Source organism: Aethalodelphis obliquidens, unplaced genomic scaffold (genome assembly GCF_003676395.1).
Source record: "Aethalodelphis obliquidens isolate GAN/ISIS:26980383/991018 unplaced genomic scaffold, ASM367639v1 scaffold7, whole genome shotgun sequence".
NCBI classification, from domain to species: domain Eukaryota; kingdom Metazoa; phylum Chordata; class Mammalia; order Artiodactyla; family Delphinidae; genus Aethalodelphis; species Aethalodelphis obliquidens.
This window is the reverse complement of record NW_020837951.1, coordinates 2,704,371-2,725,976: the sequence shown is the minus strand read 5'-3', so window position 1 is coordinate 2,725,976 and position 21,606 is coordinate 2,704,371. Positions and strand designations below refer to the sequence as shown.

At 66.8% G+C, this 21,606-nt stretch overlaps 2 protein-coding genes across 15 annotated transcripts in view; one reads left to right on the top strand and one right to left on the bottom strand.

Annotated features, from left to right (window-relative positions):
* RXRA (retinoid X receptor alpha) overlaps positions 1-21,606 on the bottom strand; it is a 95,749-nt gene that overhangs the window by 53,557 nt on the left and 20,586 nt on the right. Inside the window, exons 1-2 of one of the 4 annotated variants that reach the window (XM_027104376.1) lie at positions 2,427-2,692; positions 2,134-2,347 (exon numbers count right to left, since the gene is read on the bottom strand). The exons of 2 other annotated variants lie outside the window; for them this stretch is intronic. The gene's annotated coding sequence lies outside the window, so the exon portion shown is untranslated. Of the gene's footprint in view, positions 1-2,133; positions 2,693-21,606 lie in introns of those variants that run through there. One more of the 4 variants, XM_027104375.1, reaches the window with a different exon arrangement.
* LOC113619535 (translation initiation factor IF-2-like) lies at positions 12,973-21,457 on the top strand. Of its 11 annotated transcripts, none has more exons than XM_027104386.1 (6): positions 12,973-13,218; positions 13,608-13,752; positions 14,575-17,407; positions 17,947-18,033; positions 18,336-20,235; positions 21,083-21,457. In XM_027104386.1, exons 5-6 carry the CDS (start codon positions 19,263-19,265, stop codon positions 21,349-21,351), a joined length of 1,242 nt encoding a protein of 413 aa, XP_026960187.1. In that variant the 5' UTR covers positions 12,973-13,218; positions 13,608-13,752; positions 14,575-17,407; positions 17,947-18,033; positions 18,336-19,262; the 3' UTR covers positions 21,352-21,457. The 11 variants fall into 11 exon arrangements, 10 of the variants coding, with proteins under 10 accessions (XP_026960187.1, XP_026960186.1, XP_026960184.1 ...); XM_027104385.1 differs by having other exon boundaries at positions 13,214-13,319; XM_027104383.1 differs by lacking the exon at positions 12,973-13,218 and adding an exon at positions 13,225-13,405.

The window sequence follows — 21,606 nt, the reverse complement described above, 5'->3', positions numbered from 1 at the left end:
CACCCCTTCCAGCCCAGCCCAGGGCCTGCACGCGGCCTGCACCCCTTGGCTGAATTTTAAGCAAAAACAAGAGGCGCCTGGGCTGGCAGCTGCCACTCAAGGGCACCCCTGCTCCCCAAAAAATGGTCCCGCTGAGCCCCACCCACAGAAAGAAACTGAGGCCCAGTCAGGGCGAGGGACTCGCCCAAGGCCACACCTGGAGGAGTGGGGGCAGCGGGGACCCCGCTCTGGCGCCACACCTGGCTGCCCGCACTGGGCCAGGACGACGGGAGCGTTTTAGTTCAGGTGGGGTCTGAGTCTGAGTTGGGACGGGGTCCACCGTGGAGGTAAATCCCCTCCGCGTGCCCTCTGCCGTGCGTCCCCGGGAGGGAGGGGGCCCAGGGTCCCTCCCGCCGCTGACCCCCGGAGCCGGCCCAGGGCCCCCAGCGCCAGCCGCCCTCCCCCACCCCATCTTCAGCCCGGGGGGCTGAGGTTCCCGGCACAGCCGCCTGCCGTTCAGGCCTGACACGGCCTGGCCCCCGGCCCCCGGGAGACATCCAGGACCAGTCAGTGGAGGGGACGCTGCAGGGAGCGCCACCTCCCACAGTGACTGCACCCCTCACCCAGCCACCCAGCCTGGCGGCCCCCCATCTCAGCAGCATCATCTCTTAGGACGAGGGGCCCTGCCGTGGTCAGAGCTCCACTGGGTACACCGCCCACCAGGTCCTGCCGGGGCCAGCCCTTCCCAACCTGCAGACTTGCCACACCTGGGCCTCCACGCGCCCAGCACTCCTACCCGGGTGCCCCCTGCCAGTGGCCCGCACAATGCCCAGCTGGCTCTCAGGGACAGCTCAGCGGTTACCAGGAAGCATGACAGGGCCACCACGCCACGGTCTCTGAAATCCCGACAGGCTCGACACGGCCAGCGGCACCCAGAGAGACACAGAATTTCAAATGACTGTACCCCTTCCATCAGGTGGGGACCGGGTGTCTTCTCCACACCAGGTGCTGCTCTAGACCTGGGCACATAGCAGAGAACCCACAGGGGGATGGAGTGCGAACTGGCACAGAAATAAGGCAGGTAATTAGGAGGCACCAGGTGGGGTCGCCCGGTCTGGACACAGTGGCAGGGCAAGGCTGGCAGGAGCAGGCCACGAGGGAGGGGCCCCGGTGCTCCCAGCAGCGGGAACCGCCAGCCAGAGGGGTCTCCTGCCAGGGAGAGGGCAGCCTGCCAGGGTTCAAACTCAGGTCCGAGGTCATCAAAACTCAGGCTCCCCCAGGGCCCACCGTGGATAGAAGTCACCCCACATGCCCTCTGAAGCCTCCGGAGACGCCCCCGATGGGCACAGACAGGTGGCTGTCCCCCCGGCCCCACATCAGGAGACCAGGGGCCACAGCTGGCTGCATCCCAGCTCGTCAGGCAACAGGATCCCCTCCCCAGGTGCCCGGGAGTCCCAGCCCAGCACCCCGCTAGGTCTTCAGACCCAGCAGAGTCTGGAAGCCGGAGAGGGAAGAGGAGAGTGTCATCCATGGTGGGACACAGCGCCTTGAACACCGCGCTCACCGCACGCGGAGACACGTGTCTATGCACGTACACGTGTACGTGCGCGACTGTGCGTAAACAAGAGGTGTAAGGTCTCAGGCTAATGGGCCTTGCGCTGGGAGGAGGGGGCCTCGCCCCCGGCCCGCACCTCCTTTTCCACCTCTGAACCTCAAGGCTGCAGGGGACGGCAGGGCAGCTGTGCGACGGTGCCCGCCTGGCCGGAGAGGGAAAAGGACTTTCCGAGGTTACTTGGCCGAGAGGGACCCAGGCACCCCAGGCTGGACCTCAGAGCCAGGCCCGTAACTCCCAAACCCGGTCAGCACCCGAGGGGCGAGGAGACCCTGGGCTGGGCTGGGGGCGTGGGGACCTCACAGGGACAGGACGACAGGACCCCAGAGGCCCTCGTCCCTCACACCCACACACGCGTGTGCACCGCCCACGGAACGGAGCCCAATTTCACTCAAAAAGACAGCCAGCGCTCCGAACTCTCTGCTGCCTGGCCCCTCACCCTGCAGGGAGCACGTCTACCCCATCCAAGTACCGGGAGGTCCCCGAGGCAGGGGCCGTCTGGCCCCGGGAGGGAAGCCCCAGGCCCTCGGGGCCGAACTCACCAGAGCCCTGGGATGGCCGGGGTGAGAGCTGCTCCCATCTTCCTGGAAGGGGCCTCGCCTCCTCCTGGGGGCCTGGTCACGCCTCCATCCAGCCCCCGACCGACCGTCTGCTGAGCCGGTGGGGGCACCGGGCACTGGGAGCCCGGACTGGACTGGGCCACATACCGGCGTGTCCTCCTTCACCGGGAGGAGGCCTCTGCAGGGACAGGGGCGCCTGGGGACAGGGCCCAGCGAGAGGTCTCAACTTAAGGCCTCTCCTCCACCTCCACCCTCCACCCCCGTATCTTACACACGTGGTAAGCGGGGAAAGGAGCCTCCGTAACTGAAGAGCGAGAACCAGGTGAGAGACGGGCTGGTGCTCCCCAGGCTGAGGGCCCGGGCCTCCTCCAACCCCGACCCCGGGACTCAAGCCGAGGAAACTCCTGCCGCTGCCCCTCAGACGGCGGAAAGAGTCCCGGGAGACGGAGAAGACCCAGGCCTACACCCGCTGCAGCTGAGCTCGGGCAGCCCGGGCCTGGAGCCCAGCGCTCACGCCGGTACCTCCACAGGGTGAACGAGCAGGGTTGTTTAATAACAAATTACAAAGAGCCGGCGGGGAGTGTCTTATCAGCGAGGATCTCCGGCAGGGCCGATCCCGTGGACTGATGTCAGGGAGCTCTGGGAATGATTTAGCTTAATTAGCAGTTCCTGCACGATCAGCAAAAAGCGTTGGCTGAGCCGGGGCCCGGGAACCAGCGTAGCCGCCAGAGCCGGGGCCCTGGGTGACGCCAGAACCAGAGGTGCCAACAGGTTGCCACGAGGCAGCACGGGCACTGCGGGCGCTAAGGCCATCTCTGCCCCTCAGTGGGCGCGTGGGCTCCCACGGGCCCACCGCACAGCTGGGCAAGTCGAGGCCCGGGAGACTGCACTCCAGGCAAACTCAAAGTCCAGGGCACACCCCGAAGGCCGGCCGAGAGAAGCCCACCACGCCCTCCCTGGCAGCCCGACAGCTTGGCAAAGGTTCACGTCCCGTCTATGAGCAGCTGGCTCCTTTACTGCTCTGTGCCACCTGCCACAGAGGCCTGAGACCACCACCCAGCCACCCCCTCCAAGGGCATGGAGGCAGGGGGCAGACCTTGGTCCCAGGGCGCTGCATGGCCTGGGGCAAGGGATCCTCCGCTCCGGGCCTCAGTTCCCCACGTGTCCGTGGACGGCGCCTCCCGGCCCTTCAGACCCCAACACTGTTATTATCTCCAGGTGCAGCTTCTGGAAGCAAGAAGACCAGGCCAGGCTGGCCCGGCTCGGGACGAGGCCCAAGCCCACCGGTGGGGGACGCTTGATCCCCACCCTCCCACGCCAAGCCCTGCTGCGCTGGCCCCAGGCTGGCCTCACGCTGCCCGAGGATGCTCAGGGCTGGGGCAGCTGTGGCTGGGGCCGGGGAGGGGGCCGCTCCCTCGGCCCTAGGAGCCCGCCACAGCCGGGCGCTCTGTCACTGACACCAGAGGTAGCGAGTTCCAGAGGGGCCGGGGGAGCACAGGAGCAGCCCTGCCCTGCACCCTGCTGAGGAAGCTGGAGCCGGCCGGAGATCACTGTGGATTCCTGAGCCCGTGCCAAGGCCCTGGGGCCCGGAGGGGCGGTGAGCCATGCAGCGGAGAGGAAGGCCCTCGCCCCCTCCCCATGCGTGCGGGGCATGCGCAGGGGACCACCCAGGCAGCGCCGACACCGGAGAATCGCCCCCAGGACCGCAGTCCCTCCCTGGCCGCCTCCCTGCCGGCGGCCTCAGTCTTCCTGTGCGACCGGGCACAGCACGGCCCGCAAGGCCTGGCCTGAGAGATGCTGGCCAAGTGTCAACCCCACCCCCCAGAAAGGAAGGGGTGCAAGAAGCTGGCGCCAGACAAAATCCTACAGTCTTAAGGCTCAGGCCAAGAGAGAGCCACGCTCAGAGGTAATTCGCCTGAGCCCCTGACCCCGACCCTTCACCTCTGGGCTACCCACGGGCTCACACGGAGGGCCCAGCTTTACCAATGCTGAGCGTCTGCGTGTGTGCCTTTCCCCACCAGCCAAGCCCCCCAGCGTGGGACCCGTGCCCCAAAGTGGGTCCTGATCCAGGCAAGATGAATGAACGGCGGAGTGAGTTCTGCCCAAAGCATCTTCCCTTGCATCCATGGAGAGTGCCAGCCGCCCCTCCCCCAGTCCGCCCGCTCCTCGGAGGCACCCCCGCCAAGGCAGCCACCAGGGTCAGGTGTAAACCGGTCCCTCCCAGGCCCACCGAGGGACAGCAGGGCCCCAGTCCCCGCACACAGCACCAGCTACTGGGCCCCCAGCGCCCCAAGCAAGGAAGAGCAGGGGGCCTGGCCACGCACAGCACCCGGGCCTGCCACCCACACCAAGGCCGGCGTGAGACCCAGAGAGGGGCCAAGAACGCCCAGTCTCACACCACAACCGGGTGCCGCTGCGTGTCTCAGGGGCGGACACACCTGCCAAACCCCATTCGCAGGGGCAGGGTCGGCCCACACTCCAAGCGCACCCAGGGCCAGGACCCAGATGCCTCCTTGGTCACCCGCCCAGGTACCGCTGCCCCCCCCCCGGGGAAACAGCTGGTGGGGCAGAGGGGTTTCGGCCAGGCACCAGCAGGCCAGTGGCTGTGACCCGGAGTCTCCACCTCTTTGTCTTTAAAGCAGGAGTCCCCGAGAGGACCCTGAGATGGCACACGGGGTGGGGGGCTCTCCCGAGGCCCGTGTGCAGCCAGCCACAATCGTCAGCAGCCCCTGGCCACGCACCCACCCCACCCCCACCGGGAGCTGTCAGCTCCCCACCTCCTCCCTTCCAGCACCCGGACCCCGGCTACGCTGCCCACCCAAAACCTCACAGCCTTTACCACGAGACACGCCCCCACCAGACGCTGCGGGACTGCCCGCCCCCACGGGGTGATCTCGGACGGGCACCTCTCCAGCCTCAGTTTCCTCATCTGAGAGGGGAGGAGGCGGAGAGGAGAAAGGACCTGGAGATCCTCATGCAATGTTCAAAGGCCAGGGCCCACATCCCAGCTCGTGGACCTCCTGCCCTGCCGGGACACACGGGTTCCCACCTCACGGCTTCTGCACCCTGGTCTGGAAGGTCTGGGCAAGACGCCGTGGACCTCGGAAACTCAGCTCAACTCAAGATTTAGGGAGAAAGATCCATGACATCCCGCCGGTGGAAGAACCTAGAAAAGCAGGCTGGAGGGGGGGGGGCGGGGCTGAAGACCTGTCCGAGAAGGGGGTGCCCTAGTAACCACGCCCACAGCGCAGGCTGCCGTCTTCCGGGGCGGGGGGGTTGCCGTTCTTTTCTCTGGCTGTGAAGTTCAGCAAAGGCTCTTCCCCTCAAACTGTAAAGCAAGTGGAGGTGACAAAACATTCCCGCCCGAGGTTTCCGCAAAGGGCGCGACTGTGTTTACCCAAAACTCACGCCACCCGAAAGCCGGCGCCCTGCCCCTCCCACGCACCTGCTGGAAGGTGGGCGCTTCCCCCAACGCGAGGAGGCCCAGCGGCCCCCCAGAACCCGGTGCTTTCACCGTCGGGAAGGTGCAGCGAGGGGCCGTCCTCCGAGGGCTGTGCTCAGGCGGACGGCGGCTGCTGCCGCGCCAGCCGAGCGTGACCGTGCGCTGAGTACCTGGCACGGCCCAGGACGCGGGCTCCTGGAGGTGTGCTCGCCGGGTCCCCTCTACACGACCCTCTCTGCCCACGTGCCCCGTCGGCGCCTGCCTAGAAACGCTGCCAGCAAGTCACAGAAACGGCGGAGACAGGCGCCCCTGCAGGGTGAGGGCCAAGGAGCATGCCGACAGGCCCCCAGCAGAGCTTTCTCCTTTCTCCTTTCCGCCCCCTCCCCTCTCAGATGAGGAAACTGAGGCTGGAGAGGCTGTGCCCGCAGCATCTCGGGGCTCACCCCTGGTCCATTCGGGCTGGGCGCTTAGATGGGAAACCAGTAAGCCGTGAAATGAGCTGATCCTCTAAATGGACCCCCTTCCACCTCTCCCCTCCGGCAGGGAAGGGGGTGGGCAGACAAGGCCGGTGCCTCCTGGGCCCAAGGCTTGTCTCCCCAGGGGAGGGGACGCCGCCTCTGAGGCCGGCCCTGCTGCCACCAGGCTGTGCAGGAACAGGGAGCAGCGAGGCCTCGCTGCCCACACACCCGCGGCCATCACTCACAGTACGCCCATCACAAGACACGAAGACCCCCAGAAGGCTCCCCACCACAGACAGAGCCCTGCAGCCCCGGGAGGGTGACCATACCGTCCCAGACCTGTCCAAGGGAAGGGGGTGGGAGGAGGGGCGCCAGCTCTGCGGCCATCCCCGTCCTTCTCTGACTAAGGACAGCAAGCGTTCGCCCAGACCAGGGCTGGGAGCTGGGGTGGGATGGGATGGCTGGGTCGGAGGGCGCCTCGGGCCCGAGAAACATGGTGTGGGAGCCAGGCTCAGGCGGGGAGGCAGGGCTTCTGGCGGAGGAGAAGACCCCTCCCCAACTCCCGCTTGGAGCCCCGAGAGCCAGGCTTGGCCATCATCGAGAGCGTCCGCCCCGGCCAGGAGCTGGCCACGAGAGACGAGTGGCTCCACACAGACTCTGAGGCTCACCCCTGGGGACCTCCGGTCTCTCCTGCTCGGGGAAACAACTCACGTGGCCCCAGGGCCCCCCGCCCCAGGGAGAGAAGGCGGCCCGTCTCTGGGAGGCAGCTCTGCAACCTCGAATACCACCGTCTATTCGCTCAGCGCACCCGCGGCCGCGAGCGCTGTGCCGGGTGCTGGGTGCACAGTGGGGACACGGCCAGCTCCACTCCCGCCCTCTGGAAGCCCAGCCGGGCAAGGCTGGGGGAGACCCTGGACCAGCCACCAAAACACGCTGCCTGTGGCAGGAGAGAGAGACGTGGGGCTGCGGGAGCGTCCGCGGGGACCACAGCGGGCGCGAGGGGTCCGGGAGACGCCCCGTCCCCGCACAGACCTCTGGCCCCCATACACGAGACGATCAGGAGCCACGGGGGGGCAGGTCGGGCAGGGAACGCGCAGGACCGGGGCGGGCGATAGCCCAGCGGCGATGGGGACGCTGAGGCACAAGCGGGGGCTGCCCCAAGCAGCAGGGACAAGCAGAGCCCACTTTCCAGAGCCACGTCCCTCCTGACCCCCTCGGGCAGTGGAACGACGTCCAGGAGAGGCAGTGCTGGCCAGGGGCGAGCTCGGGGCTGGGAGGGGGCCAGAGCTGGGGCACGTCGCCTGCACCTCCGTCACCTGCACCTTCTGGCCACGGCTGTCCCGGCCCCCCCGGATGGACTCGGGCTGGAAAGAGCGAGAGGGACGGGGGGTGGGGGGCGTGGGTAGCAGGGGGTGACGCGAGGAGGGACCACGGGGCCCGAGGCGCCGGGACAGCTGGGCAGGTCCTGAAATGGGCCACTGCACACAGTGGGTCGCAGGCCCGGATGGCGTCAGGGCCAGCGCGGGGACAGCCGCCCTGCCGCGAGGGAGGCCTCGGTCTCCCCACCCGTGACGTGAGCTCTCCAAGTTTCCTTCTGGCTCTGAGACCAGGTGCCAGGCCCAGAGAAAGCTCCAGTGTTAATTAGTTCATGAGCAAATTAGCAAAATGGTCACCGCGTTACTCTGATGAGACAGATGCCAGGACACATGGCAAAGTCAAGTCTGACACCGAAAGGCTGCTCGCTCCCATCAGATAAACTCCGAGCGGAGCCCGCAGAGGAGGCGCTGGCCGCACCGGGCTCAAAGGGAGCCGGGGGCGGAGCCAGGCACCTCGCAAACCCTGCCAGGCCTCCTGGGTTCCCAGACCACCCGGAGGTGGCTCCCAGACCCCAGACCAGAGCAAAGATGGGGCTCAGCTGGGGCTCTCACAGCCCCGGGGGATGGGCCCCGGGCCCAGCCTGCCCAACAGCCCCATTCGGCGCCCACCCGGCCTGCCCCCGCCTTGGTCCCCCACGTCCACCATCCCCCAGGTGAAGTCCCAGGTCTCGGCCCAGCCCGGGGGCAGCCCCACTCCCAGGGACCCCAGGCCTTGAATGGGGCTACTCCCTCCAGGACGTCCTGGCCACAACTCCTCCCTGGGTGGTCCCGGATCCCGGGTTGCCCCCGGACAAGTCAGACCCTGGGACCGAAGCGGGGGCCCCTCTGCTGCTGAAGACCTTTCAACAGGCTTGGAAGCAGCGTCTGGACGAGGGGTGCTGGGCAGGGCGCGGCACCCACGTCGTCCCCACCGCCTGTCCTCCAGACGAGGAGGCGGGCTCAGGGATGCCATCTCGAACCCAGCACTTCTGCAAGGCCACAGGGCACACCCGGCCTCACTGTCACAGCTCGGTCCCGTGACCAGCACGGGTGGGAGCGGGGAAGGAACAGCTGCTTCCTGCCAGCTCGGCCCTGGCCCCGACCACACGGGAATCTGCAGCCCGTCACCAGCTCAGGCAGCGGCCGGACGCCGACCCCTCACCCCGCAGCCTGGGCAAGGCCACCGAGAGCAGCGCGTGGCTCCCAGCCCGGGCCTGGGGACCCTGGGACCACCCCCCCACACACACGCCCCCATCCCCCGGCCAGACAGTGAGACCAGGGGCTTTAGGTAAGAGCCTGGGGGCTCCTGCCACCTCTGCCTCTTGGGGGGTTAAGTGGCCATGACCAAACCAGCCCGGATCACGGCTGAAGGACCGGACGCGGCACTCAGCGCCGCCAGTCCCACCCCGGCTCAACCGCCTTGCCTGGCTCCTTGCCCCTCTCCAGCCCGGGACCCCGGGAGGCCCCAGAACCTTCCGCCTAGCCTTGGTGGGGCGACAAGGAGCCTGAGTGCGTGAGCTCCTCCCCTTCACAGGCCAGGCCCACCAGAGCCCCCCGGGCTGCCCTGCCCAGCTAGACAGATGGCCTGAAGCAGCCCACGGGGAAGTGGCCAGGAGGTCGGCCAGGCACCAAGGGCTGTCACAGGACCTCCCGAACCATGGCTGTGTGTTTGGGGAGGGCGGGGGTGGCCACAGGAGGGGCCGCCTGCCACCTGCCCCCGCCAGGGCTCCACCGCGGCTGGTTCTGACCCCAGAGCCACAGGTACCTGCCCTCTCCTGGGATTCAGGCCACAAACGATTACTGGGTTTTTTAGTACTTATTCAGCAGAGTGAGTGGGGGCCAGCCTCCTCCCCTGGGGTCCCACCCTCCCCAGCCCAGCACCCTCCAGACAAAGGCATACACAGTGTCCCCTGAGAGGGCGCAGAGCCCAGAGGAGAATGAGGACGACGATTTATGGAATCCATTTTCCACGGAGCTGGGGGGCTGGGGGCTGGGAGCTGGGCAGATGGGGGGTTGGGAGCTGGCGAGGCACCGCAGGGCAGGAGCGCCAGAGAGCCAAGAGGGATGGAGAAGGAAAGGGAGTGAAGCCAGAAGAAAAAAGTGCCCGGGGAGGGGCAGCCTGGGGCAGCAGGCACCCCCCGCATGACTAATTAGCTGGTTACTGGCGAATAACGAGCAGAGGTGCCCTCCAAAACACGAGAGGCCCCAGGGCAGCCCCGACAAGGGAGCCCCAGCAAAGCCGCCTGGGCCCTGCAGCCCTCCCAGGCTCTGCGTGGCCTCGGGCATCCACTGCTGGGCCTCAGTTTCCCCAGATGTTCACTGAGACTGGTGGGTTTCAAATCTGGTTCTTAGGCGGGGAAGTGGCCCAAAGGGAACACCTCACTCTCCTCGCCTGTCCCTACTGATAGCCTGGGAGACCCGCCCCCCAAGGCCCCCCCACTCTCTGCTGCAGACCCTGTTTCCTCCTGGGCCTCACCCCAAACTTCTCCTGCACCAGGAGGTGCTCAAACGCTCCCTGAACTGAACGGGCCCCTCTGCCTTGGAAAGGGGGAGGTGACACAAGGCTTAATGAAAATCCCCCCCAACGTGGGGTGTGAGCCTCTCGGCGAGTCTAGCTTGGCCCACAGGGCTCCCCCGCACCCCTTCTTTCCTTCCACTTTTCTAAGCTCTAGGGGATGCTGGGACACCCCCCTCCCCTTCCCTCCCTGAGCCCTCCCTGAGCAGCAGTGAACTGTGAACTGCGGGGCTCCTGGCCCTCTGCCCTCATGCACAGCACGCTTTCACACACAGGCCAGGCTCAGACCTGCCGGCATTCCCGAGGCTGCCACCACCGCCTCGCGGAGACCCCAGCCCTGGCCCAGGCCTGCCCCAGAGCAGCGTGTGTCGGGCAGGGCTGAGCGGTCCTGCCCCATCCTGCTGACAACAAGGGCAGGGAGAGCCTGCGGGCAGCACTGCTCTACTGAAACAGCACCAGAGGGAAGCCTGGAAACCCAGATTCCTGGAGAATTCTCGGGAACTGGACCTTGTTAGCTTCCGCATACAACACGTCCAGGGTTCCCACAGGGTCAAGTCCAGACCCAGCACAGGCCCTCTGGGGCCAGCCCAGGCTCAGGCCTTGACTTCCCCGCAAGAACCCAGAAGTCCCCTTTCACCTCTGGGCCTTTGCAAATGCTGTTCCCCCATCCGTTCCCTTATCTAGACCTGCAGGTTGTTGCCTCTTCCAGGAAGCCTTCCCCCAAGCTCCACCCCAGCCCAGGTTGACGGAGTCCCTTTCACCCTGGACTGCAGCTGCCCACGTCCTGCCCGTCGCCCCAACTAGACCCTGAGTCCTCGCCTTACCTCCTGCCTGAAAGTGGCCTCCTGCCCAGCTCACGGCTCATCAGGCCAGGACAGTCTCCAGGTGAGGACACCCAGCCTGGGCTGGGCAGAACTTGGCGGTCTGGGCCCTGACCTGGGAAAGCAGTGACTGTCGGCTCCTTCCTTGGTCGGGGGCAGGGTGGCCAGCGGCAGCCCTCTCAGAAGTGACACACGGCCTCCCACGGGGACCCCTCTGAAGGACACAACCCTCGGGTGGGCAGGCAACCAGGATCTGTCCACGAAAACACACACAGGGGTCGCACCTCACTCCCGCCATGTGTCCCGAAGGATCCCCAGGCCACCCACGGCCCGTGCTCCCGTCGGCCTTCCCGTGCTCCCGGGGCACCGTGGATAACTGCGGTCGCCCCCGGCCTCCTCCTCGGCCATCGCTTCTCCCCGCTGCCCTCGGGCCTGCCACGAGCTGCCGCCACAGTCTCATCCCCTGGTAAGACAGGTCACAGGCTGCCAGGGCCACACTGGTCAACTTACAGAGAAGCACGACTGACACCCCCTTTTCTAGGAACGTGGGCTCCGCCCTGAGGGTGGCCCTGCTTATTTCTGAAACAGGTCCGCGTCCTGGGACGTTCTGGCTAACAGAGAGCCGACTGCTGCCTGGGAGGCGCATTCCCTCCCTAAACGCCGCTCAGGACCGTGTCCACCACTGCATCCCCGGGCCTCAGGGGGCCTGGCGGGTGTGGGGTCGCCAGGGCCTCAGCGGCTCCCGCCCTCCCCTTGACCCAGCCGTCCGGGGCCTGGCACAACTCCTGTGGACAGACCCCCTCCTCCAACCCCACCCCCGGGCCCAGGAGGAAACCGAGGCGGGAAGGGCCTGACGTCACACAGCTGCAGGACAGGGGCTGAGGCGAGACCCAGCTCTGTGCAGGCCTCTCCCCGGCCCCGCAGAGCCCGCTTTTCCCCAGGACGGGGCCGGGGGAGCGGGGAGGAGGGTGCAGGCGTGTCCCGCAGCAGCCGACTCCAGCTGGTTTCTCCTCCCGGGGAGCAGGCCCTCCACCGGGGACCAGATCCAAACCCGTCCAACTGCCCCGGACGACCCAGCGCCGGGCGACTATCTGCTCCAACGCGTTACGCAACCCGGCCCCCAGAGAGTGATTGCAACAGGCCGCTGGGCCGCAGATAAGCAGGCAGAGGTGCAGGGTGGGGGGGACTGGGGGCGGATTTCTGCTTTGCTTTGTGTCTCGTTTCTGCTCCCCAGCCCGGCTTGGGCCCTGAGGCTGCTAGGTGGGGAAGGAGGCAGGTGAGGGGGCCCCGGGAGACACCCTCTATCAGGGTCTGGGCTGAGCAGGCCCCGGGCGAGGGGAGGCCTTTCCCGGCCGTGTGGGCACACGTGCCGCCGGCCGAGCTGTGACCCCCCCCCTCAGTAGGACCCTGATGAGAAAGTCCACCCTCCCCGTCTGAAGCCCAGAGGTATCTGGTCCAAGAGTCACGAACAGGATCACCCCCGTGCGCCGGGTACGCAGGGCCGTCACTTGGGGGCGGGGAGGGCCCCACTCCCCCCCAGCCTCCTCTGTGCACAGGGTCCCCTCCCTCATCAGCAGGGCTGGGGGACGGGCTTGAAGAGGAGCCCGCCGTGGGGACCCTCGCGCCCTGTGGCCCGCCCACCCGCCAGGGATCTTTTCTCACGCCCAGATGGTGAGCCCAGCCTGAGGCCAGACCCGGGGACCCCAGACCCCGCCGCCACGTGCTCCATCTTCCCAGCGTGAGCCAGACCGTTCCCACCCACCCTACAGAGACCCAGCGAGGCAGCGCCTTATTCTCTCCATTTCAGTGATGAAGAAACCAAGGCTCGGAGTGCCTGAGTAACTTGTGGCCCCCTGCTCCCCAGTGGGGGCACCCCCAAAAGCCTGACACTGTGCCGCCCACCTGGGACCAGCCTACCCATCCCCACAGGGTTGGGGCAGGGAAGCTGGGCGAAGGTGGGTCGGCCTCCCGAGAAGGCCCCTAGCCCGTCCCAGACCGTCTGGGGTGGCAGGGAAGGAGCAAAGGCCAGCAGGGTTCATGCTTCCCCGGTCACCAGGAAAAGGAGGCCTGGTCTGGGACAGCCTGAGTCCGGCTCCCACAGCAAGAGCTCTGGTGGACCCCACTCTGGCTCCCCGTGGGGACACCACCCTGCCTCCTCTCTTCGGAGGCATCCAGGTCCAGCAGCCATCCCAGACCTCGTCCCCCAAACCCGACTGTGGTCAGACCCCCCCAAGGGCTTATCTGACACCCTTAGGCTGACACCCTTATCTGACACCCTCACAGCCTCTGCTCCCCTGGGACCAGGGAGCCACAAAGCTTTCCAAAGAATGCAGACTCCAGGGCAGGGCAGAGCCAGGGCCCTGGGAGGAATTCCCCGCACAGCTGCAGGTTGCACAACGGGCCAGGTCTCTACCTGCCTCTGCAGTGTTGCAAGGACCCACCGCCCTTCAGGCTGCAGAACAGAGCGAGGGCAGAGGTCGGTGCTTCCCCCACCCTCAGGGGGGCAGGGTCCGGGCCTCCCAGACCTCGCAGCACTCAGCCCTGGCCACAGAGGACGCCTTGCAAACCTCTCTGCAGGTAGCCGCCACCCCATCCCTCCTCTCGGGCTCTGCTGGCCCCCGAACTCTGGGCCTGTGCCTCTCCCTTCCCACCCCACCCGAGAGGTGAGGCCCAAACAAGCAAAGATTAACCAAAACTGACAAGCAGTGATTCCCAAGGCTGTGGCTGAGCCACGAGCACCGTTCACCTTCCCGGCCTCCTGAGGGCAGATCGGGAAACTGAGACTGGGGCGGGGTGGGGGGAGGTGCCCGACATCTTCCTGACCCCGGACGACGGTCCGGCTGGTCTTCACCATCTGTCTTTCAGTTGCCAGTGCTCCCTGCCCCCTACAAGTCAGACTGGCCGCCTGGCCCAGCTGCGGAGCCCAGATGCCCAGCCCGCCAGGCACCACTCACGCTGACCCTGGGGACCCACAGCACAGAGCCTGGGACCTGGGCCTGCACTTCCCCAGGTGAGGATGGACTCCGGGGCAGAAAGAGGCAGAGGGGAGCCAGGCACAGGGGAGGGCTCCTGCCTGCAGGGAGGGGGTGGCCCGGCCCCAGCCCCACCCTGAACCCCAAAGGCCAACCTGGGCAGGAGAAAGGATGCACGGCCCTCCTGCAATCACAGGTCCCGGGCACTCCTGGAACAGACACCCTGCTCACACAGCTTCCTGAGAGCAGGGGAGCCAGTCTCTGGGGGGGTCCCTCTGGCCCAAACACCCCATAACACTGAGGCAGGCTCCCCAACTACCACTGGAGACTTCCTAGTGGCCTCAGTCCCTACATGCCCACGCCCATCGCCAGCCCTGGAAGGCCCACGGGCACTGGCAGGGAAGTCAGCGTGCAAAGGTCTGCGGGACGGGAGCCACGGATCAGGGACTCAGGGAATCATCACCTGAGGAGCGTGGAGGGCCCGGGACGTGGGGCCAGGTCTGACCCAGACCAACAACAGAGCTCCTGAAGATTTAAATCTCCTGGGAAGACACACACACACACACACACGCGCGCACACACACACACACACACACGCGGAGTTACAGGAAGGATACTGGGGAGCACCTGGCCCAGATGATACCTGCACATCAGTGTCACCCAGGGGCTGCCGAAAAGCCCCAGTGCCCAGGCCCGGCCCCCAAGGCTGCTGATCTAATTGGTCCAGGGCGTAGCCTGGACACCGGCAGTTCTGAAGGCTCCCCTGCTTTCAAAGGACGGCAAGGCAGGCAGGGTTCGGGTTAGGGTTAGGGCAGCCAGGGTGAGAAGCTCCGACCGGGTCACTTTCACAAATCCCTCAGGCCTTCTCCCGCCAGCCTGTTCAAGGAGGGGGGATGCAGAGTAACCGGCGGCGGCATCGGCGAACAATTCTGGAGGAGTGATGATGACCACGGACACAGCCTCGCCATTCAGCTCCTGGTGACAGAGCTCCATCCCAGTAGCTGCGGACGCCGGCAGGCCCAGGACGGCAACGGCGCGGCACGCACCTCTCCTGCCCCTGATCTCCCTGCTCGCCATCACTGCACCTCTCCGAGGCCCCAGAACTTCTCCCGCTGAGCCCCTGGCGGCCACGATCAGTCAGTCAGAGAGGCCTGCGGGCTGGGGCCTGCGGGCTGGGGCAGACCTGAGTCCCCGCTCCAGGGGCCTGGTGACCTCTGCTCCCCGAGACGGCACCTCTTGCTCTCCCAATCCCATCCCCTGCAGCCCCTGTGGAACACTGCCCCGAACTGCAGACACAGCTTTCTAAAAGCACCCTCGGCGTGGCTCGGAGATGTGTTTGGAGCTGTCCATGAGTCTTTCCAACATCACCAGGGAGACGTCAGGCATGCCAAGTCACAGACGGCTCGGCTCGCCAAACAGGTACACCTAGCCCTGGAAACAAACCACCTTCTAGAGGGACCGGAAGGCTTCAGGGAGGAATGGCCCCTTCCCTTCCCGAGGCCTGGTATCACTGCCCAGAGGGCACCTCAGCCCTCCTGCCCTGGGAAGGGGCTGGCGGGAGGGCAGGCGACCTGCTGGTCTGGAGCAGGAGGGCTGTATCCAGGCCACCACCTTCAGGAGGACCGGAAGGCCCAGCTGGACACGCTGGGGACACACTCGTTTCAAGAAGCTGACAGGGCATCGCTTGGTAGAGTCTGAATTCTTTTGAACACAAGGGAAGGTTGGCTGAAAGCGGGGAATGTCCAGGGCGGCCACGCGAAGGGAGACCAGCCTAACGCCCCTGCACGTACACACACGGCAGCACGAACACACGCACACACACACGTGCCCACTTGCACACATGCACACACATGCAGCCCAGACCGCCAGATCCCCCTCCACTTCTGTCCACCAGGCCCAGGCCTCCCACACCCGGGGCTGTCAGAAATTCCACCTTCTGGGGACCTTCGTGAGTACAATTCCAGCAGCCTTTAAATCCGCCTAAGAAAATAAACATGCCCTCTCCCCAGCAGAGCCGGCTCAGGCCAGGGTCTGCCCTCGTCGCCTCGGGCCCCGGAATCCTGGCTGTGGGCCCACCCCTCCCCGCCACCAGTGCCAAAAGGGGATCCAACTCGGCAGACCCTGGAGGGCCCCGGCCAGTCCACTCACCCTCCCAGCCCACGCGCCCGGGGCCCAGCCCAACAGCACGGGGAGAACCCAGGGCGCGAACTGCCCTCTGCCTCCCCGGGTGCAACCAGTGCCCACGCTAGGAAGTGGGGGCCCCGTCCCCCAGGAGACAAGGAAGACGGGGAAGACCGCGCTGAGACCCGCTGCCCTGGGCCGGGGAAGATGAGCAGATGGGGCCGACGCGCCCAAGGCGCTGCAGCCCACACAGCTGCCCCCGACCCCCGGGATGCGCAAATGGAGTGGGCACCTCGCGCTCCCAGAGGACCGCGCCCCTCTCTGCGCCCCATACAACGTGCAGGGGACGCTAAGGACCGACGTGGAGCCACTCCCCGTGCTGGCCCCGCACTCGGCCCCTCGGTCGACCCCATGACACCCGCACCCTGACTCTGTTTCGCACGGGAGACTGCGGCTGAGTCAGGAGGTAGCTGCAGGACGTGGCTGGGGCACGCGGCCCCCAGCGCCCGCCGGCAGCCGGGGATCAGCGCCGGCCCCGCCAAAGGAAAACAAGGGAGGCCCAGCAGAGGGTGGCTGGAGGCTGGGTGGTCCAGACACTTAGCCTCGCACGGTCTGCTCTGGGCGCGCGGCCACCTCTGCCCGCCGCTGGGCAGAGGCGAGGTGGGGAGGGGCAGGGCGGTGCTGCCAAGCCCTGGGTCGCCCGTCTGTGGGCCCGGAGTGGGACCCCTGCGCCCTCCCTGGTGCCCGAGACGCACCCGCGGGCCCTCATGCACCCCAGGTGGGCCCTGGCGAGCGGCCACCAGGCCTGGCTGGATCCCCCAGCCCAACCCCGCTGGGGTGTCCGACCCTCCCGTCAGGAGTGGCAGGGTCCATCCACGTCTAGGCTGCCCCACGGCCCGGGAGGCCTGGGGGCGGCTCACCTGCCCCCTGCCTCGCCACGTTCCCATCACACCCCTGGGCAGGCCCAAAACCCACTGCAGCCCTGGGACCAGGCCCTCAAGCCCAGAACACTGACCCCTGGCTGTATTCAAGCCCCTCACACATCACTCCTGGGACCCTCCTGCGGGGCCGTCAGGGCTCCAGCTCCCCACACATCAGGCCTCCTGACCAACAGGAAGCCAGACCTCAGCCCCCCAGGCTCTCCCCGTCCTGACACACGTGCACACCTGCACACTCACACATGGGCACACAGAGACCAGAATCTACCACCCCCCACCCCGCCACATACAGACCAGAACAACCCCACCAACACACGCCAGCCACACACACCCCGCCCCCGAGAGGCCGGGCCCACAGCCTCTGCATGGCCGCCCCAGACCTCCCCGAGGCCCCGCGCACCCTCTCACAGACCCCACCAGGCGCCGTTCACCTCTCATTTGATGCTTAACAATTCATTCACGGCTCCAGATTGGCCATTACACCTCGGCTTCAATTAAAGAGGCCGCACGACGGCATTTTAAACAGCAGTGTCATTTCCTAATTGACGAGACTCCATCATCAAAAAAAAACACTCAGACGGGCCTGAAACGGAGCCGGCGCCCCTCCTCCACCCCCTCGGAGCAGGCGACGAAGGTTCAGCTTCAATTTTTAATCCGCTGATGAAATATTCACAGGCCAGGGAGGGGATCACGTTTCCCAAGGTGTAGGATCCCTGGCCTCTCCAGGGGCTCCCCGAGCTGGGAGGACACCGAGTTTGGGGTGATGAAGTGAAGGCGGGGGCTGGACACCTGCCCGCCCCGCAGCCAGCACCCTGTCGCCGCCTGGGTCCACAGGCTCTTCCCTCCCCTGCACCCTGCCCTGGTGCATCACAAACTCCACTGCTGGGGGGGGGAGGTCTCTGGGCGGTGACTCCTTGGAGGGGGACACGAGGGCCCAAGGTCACCAGCAATGTCCCCCCAGGCCTCCTGGTCCCAGGCCTGCCATGTTTGGACCTCCAGTGCCAGTCCAACCTGCTCCAGGAGAACCAGCTCTGTCCCCAGCACTGTCGTTTCCTAAGCAAAACATCAGAGGCCCAGCCCCCGACGCCAGCACTTCCTCATGATCGGGCATTTGTACCTCAAGGCTGCAAACGCTTCTCGTGATGGTTAAGTCGGCGGCCCCCCGTTTTACAGGCGGGGATACTAAAGCGGAGCGGAGAGGCCCTGGCCGCCCTCCCAGGGCCTCTGCCCACTGTCACCGAGGAGCACGGCAACGGCCAGGTGAGAGAGGCGTGTGACACTCGGCCTCCGGCGGTGGCAGTGCAGCCCCTGCCCCCTCACGGAGCGCACAGTACAGATGAGGAGGCAGAGCCGGAGAGAGGGGCCCCAGGACTCAGCTCCCCGGAATGCGTCCCCGCGTGCAGCAGGGTGGGCGAGGACCCCGGCCCACCTCCTTCCCGCCTGCCTCCGAACAGAGGGTGAAAACATTCCAGATGAGCAGCCCCCTGGGTGGGAGGGGTGGTGAACCAGGCCGCCATGCCCGGCCGGGCACCGAGGGCAAGGTCCTTCCATTTCCTGCGCAGGCCACACGGTGAGCACAGCCAGAGGACACATCTGTGGGCCTGGCACCATCGCTCCTGGGCAGCTGGCCGGCTGCCCGCTGTGCCCTCCGCAGGGGAAGACCCTGGACGGAAACTACGGGCCTCTGAGGAGGATGACCCCGCCACAGGCAGCCCCGCGGAACCCCCAGCCGCTGACCCAGCTGCGAGACCAGGATGGCCAGCCTCCTCTACAGCTGCGGGAACTGAGGCTCAGAGGAGCCGGGGGTCTCTAACGCCAGTGGTGTGTTTGGCCCTCCACCCTGCAGTGCCAGCGCCCCCAGCGCTCTAGAAGGCCCATCCCCCCACCTCCCCCTCCCTCCCCCACCCCTGCAGCACCGTGGCAGCTTCCACGCATCCTGCCGGGCGAGCCTGACACTGACCAGCTGCCCAGCCGGCCTGGACAGGTCGTTTAATCAAAGCCTGCGATCAGCACAGCCCCTCCTGAGATCGCTGGGCAGATGCACCCGCCCAGCCATCTGGCGCAGCCACTCTTTCTGACCCTGGACCCGCGCGTACCCCGGACAGAGGCGTGAGTCCAGGGCCCGGGGAAGGGGGCCCAGCAGTGCAGGAGGCGGACAGTGTTACGGGCAGAACGCTGGTGTGTGCTGTCAGCCAGCCGCCAGCTGTGTCCCTGCCCGACCCCCCGAGCCAGCTGCCCTGCCCGCCTCTGAGCAGCCGTCCTGGGTGGGCACGGCCCAGGAGCTCGGCCCTGCGGGATCACGTGCAGAGCTGTGATCGTTGGGTTCACACCCTAGACACACACTCAAAGCGAATATGGTCAAATTCTCAGACACGGAGATACACACGGCCTCAGGGGGGACCGAAGACCCAAAGAGCCCAGCATGGGGCCTCCGATGCCGCCAGCCCAGCCCGCCCGCGCTCACCTAAGACTCTGGTCCCCGTCCCCTAATGCTCCCTGCACATAATAAGCCCCAGGGACCGAGAGGCCACGGGCCCCAGCCCACCCGCTGTGGCCACCACCCCCAGCTGCAGCAGCCCGACACCAAGAGACACGGCCCGCTCGGTCCCACAGACCCTGAGACACCAAACCTCATGTGGGCATCGGGCCACCCGTGGCCCCCAGGTCAGGTCCCAGCCCACCAGAGGGGGCTGCTTCTCCCTCACCCCCTCCCTGGCCAGGCTCCTCAACCCCGACACACCAGCCCCCAACTTCAGAGCCCCCCCCCGGGCAGACAGGCCAGTCTCTGTCTGCTCTCTCCTGCCCCATCAGGGATGCCCCCCACTCCCCACTCACCAAGTCCACCAAGCCCTCCACCCGGGCCGGGTCACTCCCTGCCCAGAGCTGCCCAAGCAGGCGTCCGGGCACAGCATCACAGGTGGGGGCAGGCGGCAGCCCCAGGCCCGGCCAACCCCCTCTCCCGGGAGAGCCTCCATGCGGGCCCTCCTGGGCCGGGACAGCACTCAGGGGACCCCCATCCCCACCACGAGTCCAGGGGCAGTGCAGGTCCCTGCCTGGCAGCAGCGCAACACCAAACATCACCCACCGCCTCGGCACAGGCACTCCCTTCACTGCCTGCGACACAACTGGGTCTCCGACATGCCTGCCCCCTCCCCAGAGCCTCTCTGCCCACTGGCACTACCCCGCAGCTCTCACGGGTGCTGGGCGGAGCGGGTGTCCAGGGCGCAGCCTTACTGAGGTCCAGGAGCAGGTGCTCCTGGAGGCCGGGGGGCCAGCGTTTGGGCACCACGCTCAGAATTCTACTCTCACTCGGGGGCTGTGAGCCCCCCACCCAGGTCCCAGCTGCCCCCCGCCCCAGCACCCCTGGGAGGCATCCTGGTGGGACTGGACACCTGACAGCGGATGGACCCGGGACAGGGCGAGGGTCTGGACGTGCAGGAGCGGCCCATCTCAGGAAGACAGGGGAGCACCGGGGTCAGGGGGCGTCCCACAGACAAGAAGGGGTCAACAGTCCCCTATATCAGCACATGGCTCCCCAGCCATGGCCAACCCTGACCTGCAGCAGGGCGCTCCCACGACCGCCCTGGGCTCAGAGAGCACCCTCACGCCCACGGGGAGCTCCCTGCCGAGCACCCAGCCCTCCACGGACGCTGTGCTCCCCGCGCCAGCAAACGCCGCTCCGACCGCCCTGCCGCCTGTTCCCACCCTCGAGCCCCTGCTCGTGCTGACCAGGTGATGCACTGAGAACATTCCACGCTCTGACCACAGGCCCCAGATTCCCAAGTCTCTCTCCCAAGACCGGACGTCAGCGTCCCCGGCTCTTCCAATCTCCACGCGGCCCTGTGTGGCCTCACTGACCACTCGGGACTCCGGCCTCTTCCCCCGCCAAGCCCCCCACAAACAGCACCACCTCTCACCAAACCTCGCGGGCACCCCAATTCCCAGAGCCCCCCGCCCTGGCCTGTTGGGTGTGGCTTTAACTGCAGCCCAGACCCACCGACTCCCCCATCCCCACAGCCGCCATCTCCTCAGGGACTGAGGACCCCACCCCTGTCCCTGGGCCTGGTCTCACCAGCGGCCAGGGCTTCCCTCCCCTGTGGGACAGGCCCAGAGCCCCACTGGAGCCCACGTGGCTCTGCCTCTCCCGGCACTACCCCTGTCCCACCTGACCGCCATCCAACACCAGCCTCTGTGCTGACCTGCCCTGGTCAGGCTCACTCCCACCTCAGGGCCTTTGCACATGCTGCCCCCGCGGCTGGGAAAGCTCTTCCTTCCCGTCTCTGCCTGGCTGCCCCTTCTCGTCCTACAGCCTCACCTCAAGCGTCATCCCACGTACCCAGGACTCAGCCATTATCACCGCAGGCCCCGTGCTCCTCTGGACGTGGGGGTGTGGAGGTCAGAGGCGAGCCCGGTTCTGAGCAACTAGGCCACGGAAGACTCCTCCAGGGCCCTCCCGCTCAGAGGACGCACCGACACTGTGACGGCCACCCCCCGCCCCCCAGCTCCCCTCCATCCGGGCGGAGGGCGCGCCGTCTGCCCCTGGGACAATGCTGGGGGGCGCAGACAAATGCAGGCTGACCGCCCTGAGCCCGCAGTTAATCTCGGTCAGCAGCGTGGCAGGGGGCGGGGTGTCCTCCACCCAGTGATTTGCATTTTTATTAAATCACAGAAAACTTAGACACGTTATTGCCTCCCTCAGCCTTTAACTCCTTCTCTGCCCTGCACTGCATGCAGCCACTCCACGCGGGTCTGTCCCAGGGTGACACCCAGGCTCCCACCCCACCTCCACCTGCCTGTCGCCTCCCCAGTGCCGGCCCCTGACCCTCCCCACAG

What these genes read in the sequence shown, in the direction of transcription:
- LOC113619535 (XM_027104386.1), top strand. Translation starts at nt 19,263, where the DNA reads ATGCTCCCTGCACATAATAAGCCCCAGGGACCGAGAGGCCACGGGCCC. An exon ending in GGCCCATCTCAGGAAGACAG is followed by an intron (nt 20,236 to 21,082) that starts GGGAGCACCGGG and finishes CTCGTCCTACAG; the next exon opens with CCTCACCTCAAGCGTCATCC.